General features: G+C 36.0%; 1 protein-coding gene across 1 annotated transcript in view; it reads left to right on the forward strand.

The window, feature by feature from the left end:
• Positions 1 to 8,627, forward strand: part of LOC105623227 (neurofibromin) — a 14,859-nt gene extending 6,232 nt beyond the window's left edge. Inside the window, exons 10-24 of the mRNA XM_012204628.1 lie at positions 233 to 1,110; positions 1,208 to 1,512; positions 1,709 to 2,270; positions 2,342 to 2,890; positions 2,973 to 3,176; positions 3,265 to 5,365; positions 5,447 to 5,587; positions 5,679 to 5,937; positions 6,021 to 6,142; positions 6,219 to 6,317; positions 7,243 to 7,329; positions 7,539 to 7,744; positions 7,818 to 8,007; positions 8,164 to 8,420; positions 8,534 to 8,627. Of these exons, the coding sequence (XP_012060018.1) occupies positions 233 to 1,110; positions 1,208 to 1,512; positions 1,709 to 2,270; positions 2,342 to 2,890; positions 2,973 to 3,176; positions 3,265 to 5,365; positions 5,447 to 5,587; positions 5,679 to 5,937; positions 6,021 to 6,142; positions 6,219 to 6,317; positions 7,243 to 7,329; positions 7,539 to 7,744; positions 7,818 to 8,007; positions 8,164 to 8,420; positions 8,534 to 8,627 (6,054 nt within the window). The remainder of the gene's footprint in view (positions 1 to 232; positions 1,111 to 1,207; positions 1,513 to 1,708; positions 2,271 to 2,341; positions 2,891 to 2,972; positions 3,177 to 3,264; positions 5,366 to 5,446; positions 5,588 to 5,678; positions 5,938 to 6,020; positions 6,143 to 6,218; positions 6,318 to 7,242; positions 7,330 to 7,538; positions 7,745 to 7,817; positions 8,008 to 8,163; positions 8,421 to 8,533) is intronic.
• Positions 8,628 to 8,848: the final 221 nt, after the last annotated feature.

Here is an 8,848-nt window from a genome sequence, read left to right on the forward strand (position 1 = left end):
TAAGGTGTACTAACCACGTACGTACGATAATATATATATATATATATATATATATATATATATATATATAATATATATATAATATATATATATAATATTTTTCATATTTATGTGTAATATGAAATCTATCTCTACATATACATGTAAAACAACATAATATAAATTGTATATTTAACATAAACATCAAACATAGTTTTTCCTTAATTGACAGATTTTACGTTCATATTTTTAGGCTTGGGAAGAAACATTTAGAAATTGGGAAGCGACTTCACGGCAATTGTCCAATTATCCTAAAAGCAAAACTGAAGATGTACAGGTAGAGCCGTTTTGTCGCGGCAATGTAAAACGGAGAGCGGCGCACCAAAATTCAGAACACGAAATGGAAGACCAAATTAATGAGTGGGCTAACATGACAGGGTTTCTTTGCGCTTTGGGTGGAGTATGTCTACAACGTCGTTCACCTAATAAACCACCATGTGGTGTATTCCCTTTTAATTCGGAGCATAAAAAGAGTTTGATAAAACAACAGGATTCTATCTCTTCATCAAATTCTAATCAAGAAGCACAATGTTGTCCAGTGACACAATTCGTATTTAACTTATTACGATTATTAATTTGCAACAATGAGAAACTTGGTAATCAAATACAGAAACACGTAAAGGAGTTGGTCGCACACGAGATGAGTCCTGCTCTATATCCAATATTATTTGATCAGATAAAAAATTTTGTTGAGAAATTCTTCGACCCACATGGTCATGTAGTGATTTCGGATTTAAACACACAATTTATTGAGCACACTATATTTATAATGAAAAATATTTTGGATTCAACGACGGATCAACCATCGGAATATCTTGGAGTGACTAGCATCGAAGGCATGATGTTGGCAATCGTTAGATACGTCAGGCACTTGGACAAGACGGTGCACTCGATTTTAATTAAAACCAAATTATGCCAGCTAGTTGAAGCTATGATGAAGAGACGGGACGATCTTGCGTTTAGACAGGAGTTGAAATTTCGTAATAAACTAGTTGAATATTTAACTGAGTGGGTAATGTGTACACATCCTCATTCTTCAACAACTGCCAACGATATCCTAACTTATGCCACGTAAATATTTTATTTTTATTTCATATACATTTAACTTCTATGTTGAAAATAAAAAAAGTTATGACCATCAAATCTGTTAACCTTTAACTTTTTATAGAGATTTGGATCAAGCTAGCATGGAAGCAGTAGGAGCATTGTTACGTGAATTGCCTCTACAACCTGAAGATTCTGATCGTGTTGATTTGATGGAAGCAAAATCTGAACTTTTTTCGAAATATTTTACGCTGTTTATGAAATTAATGAACTACTGTAACGGTCCATCATCAACAGCAGAAGACAAAGATGTTGTGCCTCGGCCTACTTTAACGACTAACAAAGTAGCCATTTTGCGCAATACTGCTATTCAAGCTATGAGTAATCTTCTTAGTGCTAATATAGACAGTGGCTTGAGGCACTCCATACGTACGTAATAAATCAGTTTACATAGTTTTAATTCAAAAGTTTTTTGGAAGAATGAATTATACAAGTCTAAGTCCTAAAAAACAAGTTTGTTGCTTTTAATTTTATTTTCTATTTTACTTTTTTAGACAATTCTTCAGTTATTCTATCTATCAAATTAATGATTTTATCATTAAACTTTAACTTTTTTCTTACTTAGATTTGGGCTACAATACAGATCTGCAGACACGAGCCGCATTTATGGAAGTGTTGACTAAAATTCTTCAGCAGGGCACGGAATTTGATACTCTTGCCGAAACTGTGCTAGCGGACAGATACGAACAGTTAGTTCAACTTGTTACAATGATCAGTGATAAAGGCGAATTGCCTATCGCCATGGCACTGGCTAATGTAGTGACGACGAATCAAATGGATGAATTGGCGCGTGTCTTCGTGACACTGTTTGACGCAAAACATTTGTTATCACCATTATTATGGAATATGCTCTACCGAGAAGTCGAGCTAACTGATTGTATACAGACTCTTTTTCGCGGTAATACTCTGGGAAGTAAAATCATGTCCTTCTGCTTTAAAATTTATGGCACCAGCTACTTGCAAGGCTTACTCGAGCCTCTCATTACACCTTTACTGGATAACTCAACAATTCATTTTGAAGTAGATAGTGCAAGGATTGATTCTAGCGAAAATATTGAACAAAACGGTGAAAACTTAATCATGTTGACACAAAAAGTGTTCAATGCTATCGTATCATCGGCAGATACGTAAGTATAATTATTATTACAACTTACGAGTTTAGGTTAAAGTAACGCTCAAATTCAAAATTTCTTTTCAGGTTTCCTCCGCAGTTACGCTCTATGTGTCATTGCCTGTATCAAGTATTATGCAAGAGATTTCCACAATCTCCGCAAAGTAACATTGTAGCCGTAGGAACGGTGATATTTCTGCGTTTCATTAATCCTGCAATCGTCTCACCCCAAGAGTCTGGTATCATAAATAAACCAGTACCACATGAAATTAAGCGAGGCCTAATGCTTATGTCAAAGATATTGCAGAATATTGCAAATCATGTAGAATTTAGCAAGGAGCAGCATATGTTGCCTTTTAATAATTTCTTAAGAACGCATTTTGAGATTGGTCGACGATTTATCATACAGATAGCTTCGGATTGTGAAACAATTGATCAAACCAGTCATCCTATGTCATTCGTTTCGGATGCCAATGTATTGGCGTTGCACAGGTTGTTGTGGAATCATCAAGAAAAAATTGGAGATTATCTTAGTAGTAGTAGAGATCATAAAGCTGTCGGAAGGAGACCATTTGACAAAATGGCTACGTTATTAGCGTATCTTGGGCCACCCGAGCATAAACCGGTGGATTCCCAGTGAGTTCTGAAGTTATTCTTGTTTTGATTACGTCATCATCGTGATGGCTAATATAATTGATTCCAATTGTTTGAATTTTAGTTCGCTTTTTTCTACTACTTACGTTCGCATGTCACGATGGGCGAATAAAGACATGTCGTCCACTAATTTTGAAGAAATCATGATGAAATATAATATGCACGAGAGAGAAGAATTTAAAAGTATCCAAAGCATGAATATTTTTTATCAAGCAGGCACCAGCAAACAAGGCCATCCAGTATTTTACTACATTTCACGACGATTCAAGTAAGCGCAAATCATTATAAGATATAAAATAACGGTCAAGATATAGCGAAGAATTTATCATTTAAACTTTGGTTTTTTTTTTTTTCAGACTTGGCGAAACGAATGGCGATCTACTGATATATCACGTCATTCTAACTTTAAAACCTTTTTATCATTCTCCATATGATGTAGTTGTCGATCTTACTCACACGTGTTCAGATAATCGGTTTAGGACAGAATTTTTGCAAAAATGGTTTTACGTTCTACCTGCGGCAGCTTATGAAAATCTTCACGCGGTGTACATTTATAATTGTAATAACTGGGTACGTGAATACACAAAGTATCATGATAGTATCTTGGCACCATTGAAAGGTAATCGAAAAATTGTTTTCATCGATGGCCAAGGAAAATTAAACGACGTGATCGATGTCGAACAACAAAAATTACCTGGAGCAACATTATCTCTGGATGAAGACTTGAAAGTCTTCACTGGCGTCTTGAAACTATCTCATAAAGAAATGAAGGTGTCCGTGAAGATCGGACCAACGACACTACAGATAACGCATACAGATAGATCTAAAGTGTTATCGCAATCCATTCTCTTAAATGATGTCTATTACGCGTCCGAAATAGAAGAAGTTTGCTTAGTGGATGACAATTCATTTGTGCTAAGCATTTCCAACGAAGCAGGACCTTTGACTTTCGCTCACAGTGATTGCAACAGCATCGTTCAGAATATAGCTCACATTAGAAGTCGCTGGACTCTATCGAATCCGAACTCCTTGTCCGTTCACTCGAAAATCAGGCCTAAAGATGTGCCCGGTACTCTACTGAACATGGCTTTACTGAATCTCGGTAGTCCTGATCCTAATCTTCGGACTGCCGCGTACAATCACCTATGCGCGCTCACAGCAACGTTTGGCTTGAAAATAGAGGGTCAATTGTTGGAGACGTCCGGTATCTGCATACCATCGAATAACACTATATTTATCAAGCACTTGAGTGAGACTTTGGCAGCGAACGATCCGCATCTCACGCTCGAATTTCTCAAAGAATGCATACAAGGCTTCAGAGAATCGACCATTGAACTGAAACATTTATGCCTGGAATATATGACGCCGTGGCTCAGCAATCTCGTGCGATTTTACAAACCCCATGACGAAAGCAAGCGGCAGAAACAAGTTACAGAGATCTTGGACGATTTGATTACGTTAACCGTTCAGGAAATTGAAATGTATCCGAGTATACAGGCTAAGATCTGGAGCACAATCGGCATGTTGCCAGAACTGATAGATGGTGTTCTCGATATTTTTCTTCAACGTAGCACACGATATGGCTTAGGTTCGCCGATGGCCGAGATTATGGCTGACACTGCTGTTGCTCTAGCGTCCGGTAACGTGGAACTGGTCGCCAAGAAAGTGATTAATAAAGTGTGTCGAATAGTAGACAAAACGTGCATGTCGCCGACGACACAGTTAGAACAGCATATAATGTGGAGCGACATAGCAATCCTAGCGAGATATCTTTTGATGTTATCCTTTAATAACTGTCTGGATGTAGGGAAACATTTGCCACATCTCTTTCATACAGTGACGTTGCTCTTATGTTCTGGTAGTTTGACTATGCGAGCTTCCACTCATGGTTTAGTGATCAACATTATTCATTCATTATGCACATGCAGTTCGCCTGCTTTTTCCGAAGATACACATAGGATATTACGGATGAGCTTAGACGAGTTCTCATTGCCCAAGTTTTACCTATTGTTCGGCATCAGCAAGGTGAAATCTGCTGCTGGCACAGCCTTTTACAAACATCCGAACTCCAGCAATAAACCCGTGAATGAAAAGTGGCTCAGTAGTGATCAAAGAAGCTCGCACGGAACGCAGGACAAGGAGAGACTTTATTTACCCAATTTGGAAGTCATAACTGACGCTCTTTTGGAGATTATAGAGGCTTGCATGCGAGATATTCCGAAATGCGATTGGTTAAAAACGTGGACTTCGTTAGCGAAGAACTTTGCTTTCTGCTTAAATCCAGCTTTGCAGCCGAGGGCTCTCATCGTCTTTGGTTGTATCAGCAAAAGTATAACGGATCAAGATATGAAACAATTACTGAAGATATTGATGAAGGCGCTCGAAAGTTTTAACGATATTAATCTTATAGAGGCTATTGTTATGTGCTTAACACGATTGCAACCTCTTCTGAGACCTGTAAGTTTCTTTCCCGTTTAGAGTCTTGGAACTTCTTTTTTGATATTCAATATCAAATCTGTTTTATCGTTTTCTGTTAAGGAATCTCCAATACATAGATATTTATTCTGGATTGCCACATCCGTTCTAGAGTTAGACGAAACGTCGTTATACGCATCCGGTTTAGCCCTTCTAGAGCAAAATTTGCATACACTTGATTCGCAAGGCACTTTCGACGAGAAGGTCTGCAGAAATTTCTTCTCGAATTTCGATTAATTTTTTAATATCTCGATGTGCAGAACAATAGAGAATAAACTATCACTATTCTTTCTAGACACTAGAACACGTAATGATGTCAACGCGTGAACCTTTGGAATCTCAATTTAAACTATTGGATTACACCGTGGGCTTGTCCTTTAAGTCTAACTTTCATTTCGCGCTAGTTGGTCATCTCTTGAAAGGCTATAGGCATCCTACACCAACTACAGTCACCAGAACGGTCAGAGTATTGACCATGTTACTGGCAATCATAGCTAAACCTTCCAAAAGGGATAAGTTTGAAGTAACGCCTGAAAGTGTCCCTTACTTAACTGGTATGTTTGATTTGAGAGATCGAGAGCTCAATATTTACATCAAGATTAAAAGAAAAATCTATTCTTCAAATTTTATTCCGCAGCGCTAGTGGCCGTGTCAGAAGAGGTTCGTAGCAGGTGTCACATTCGACATTCGCTCGACAAAAGCTTACACGATTCATCAGGCAGTTCAGACGTTCTTGACACTTTACCATCGCGCAATACGGTGACTATCTTTTTCCTATTTGTTGTAATGTAGCATACATAAAATATAATAGATGAGATTATTATATACCTACCAGGAAATGCCTGGAGCTTCTAATCCTAGAAGGCAGAAAACTTGGGATTTATTGGATCAATCAGCACTTACTCAAGCAAAACAACAAAAACAATCTGCACAGGTATAAATTATGTAATTATTTACGATCGCGCGCGTATGTTGTTCAAGAATTTCTCTTTTGTAAGCTATAGCGATAATTATAGCAACGCGCGTAGTTAATTCGTTGGAAATATTGTAGGAATACAAACTTTTTTGCGTCCCCGAAAATTTTACTTTTTTAAATTATTTATGTAGAATATATCTCTCTCAAAATGTAGCACCATTCTCGCACACACAATTTCTTACTTAGCAAGTTAAAGAGAAATCACTCTCGAGCATACAGAGAGCATGAGGTTACTTTGAAACAATGCACTGCATGATCCTAAGAAAATCGATGCTCGCACGAAGTAAAATTATTCAAAGCTTATTCATACAAAATATGAACTATCTTTCTCATAAAATATTCATATGCGTAATTTGCGCGATAAATTATATTGCTTCTATTACTATTAGTAGCTTCGCTTATTGTATTTTTATGAATTGTTTGATAAAAATCTTTCACTTTTGTTAAGAAATATCTGTTCGTCAAAAAACCTACTGCCTAAAAATTTGTGTGTGTGTATGTGTGTTATCTATAAAATTACAATAAAATATATTTATATCCATATTTATCTATCTGAAAATTTATATACTTTGAGTATCCTACTTTATTTATCTTCTTGATATAGAATTTTTCAATTATGTTTTATTTTTGAGTTTCTTGACGCACATGAAAAAAAATCAAAACCTCAGCTTTTAAGCACGAATTGAACGAAAATTGATTTCGCGTGATGGTTTTTCTATCGTTCTGCTATACTTCTTTATCCGATTCCCAGTTAATATTAGTAGACTTGTTGCGCATATAACATCATTTTATTCCTCCGTGCATCTCTGTTTACTCTCTTGGTGTGCGCCTGCCTGTGCCTGCCTGGATTATATAAAACACCATGCAACTTGTCACTAACAAGACTGGCCGGCTTTTATTTAAATCGCAGCGATCTTTGAGTGTGCCGAGCGCAAAGGACGACAAGTCAACGGACAACACAGAACAACAGGTACTTTTGTTTGTTGTTATTTTTAAAGTAAAAATTTTTATATTTTTTCCCTTTTTTCAAATGCAGTTTGAGATGCAGTTGTGTTTAACTATTCATGTTGGGAAACATGAAAATATGTCTTGCGACTATAATATCTTCTTAATCTTATCGTGAGTCAACATAATGAGAAATTAAAAATACTAACGTATTTATATTTTTTTTCGCTACAGAGAGATCGGAGTACGAGAGTGAGTTTAAGCAACGAAAATAACGTTTTGCTCGATCCGGAAGTGTTAACAGATTTTTCAACACAGACTTTGGTGCTGACTATGCTGGCCACGCTAGTAAAATATTCTACTAGCGAAAACGAAACGCGAATTCTTTATGAGTATTTAGCGGAAGCAACTATAGTTTTTCCGAAAGTTTTCCCAGTCGTGTAAGTTTTCTTAGATAGAAAAGAAATTAGTCTATTTTCAAATATTTACAACTTGCCGAATATCTCTTTGCAGATATAACTTGCTTGATGCGAAAATCATCAGTGTATTATCTTCTTGTCAAGATCAAGTAATATTAAGTGCGGTACAAACGATTATTCAAAACATGATTGCCTGTGAAGACTCAAATCAACATCATTTGCAACATTATTTGCAAACTTGCGGATTTCGGGGTCTTTGGAGATTCGCAGGTCTTTATACGAATGTAAGTTCTAAATTCTAGCATTTAATTCTAGAATTTAATTTGTTTTTTTTTTTGTTATTTAATTTTAATATTAAAGATCATTACCGGATTTGAAGAGCTAGTCTTAATTAATTTTAAGGTAATACGTATAATATATTTACAATAATATATTTACAGTCTAATTGTACACATGAGAATGCTGAGTTGTTTGTTAATTGCCTGAAAGCAATGGTAGAAATATTGGAAACATATTTGATACAAGAATCGAATAGTAAAGAGGAAGTTATTATCAGGAAAAGTAAACGGGCCAATAATTGTCAAACAGACAACACAGAATCTAAAACAAAATCCAAAACAGAATCCAAAACAAAATCATCTCCAGTCCAAGAACAAATTCGTGTCCAAGAACAAAGCGAAATTGACGTTCATACAGAGTGAGTATTATTTTATATTTGTATATTTAGTATTTGCCGCTTTTGTGCTTTACTTTACATAAATTATATTGTGCATATATAACAATGTATAACGGACAAATTGAATATTTCAGTCGTAATACGGATAACAAGCGAGACGATTCAGTTGATATACGTCGAGCTGAAGATACGGGTGGTGATGATGGTGGTGGCCATTCACATTCTTAGCAATTAATTTATGATACTGACAGACAGTGTGATAAAAGTGTGCATAAAAGGCAAAATAATCGAAAGTTGCAACGACAGATGAGGTGTGCGAATTCTAAATAATCGCATTGTAAATATAGGTAAGATATCAATGATTTCATTAGAAGGCATTATTATCTGTTTATTCAGTATTTATTAATTGAGAAAGAAATTTACCTGCTAATATTTTATTTTGCAGAACC

This window comes from Atta cephalotes (assembly GCF_000143395.1).
Source record: "Atta cephalotes unplaced genomic scaffold scaffold00054, whole genome shotgun sequence".
Taxonomy (NCBI): domain Eukaryota; kingdom Metazoa; phylum Arthropoda; class Insecta; order Hymenoptera; family Formicidae; genus Atta; species Atta cephalotes.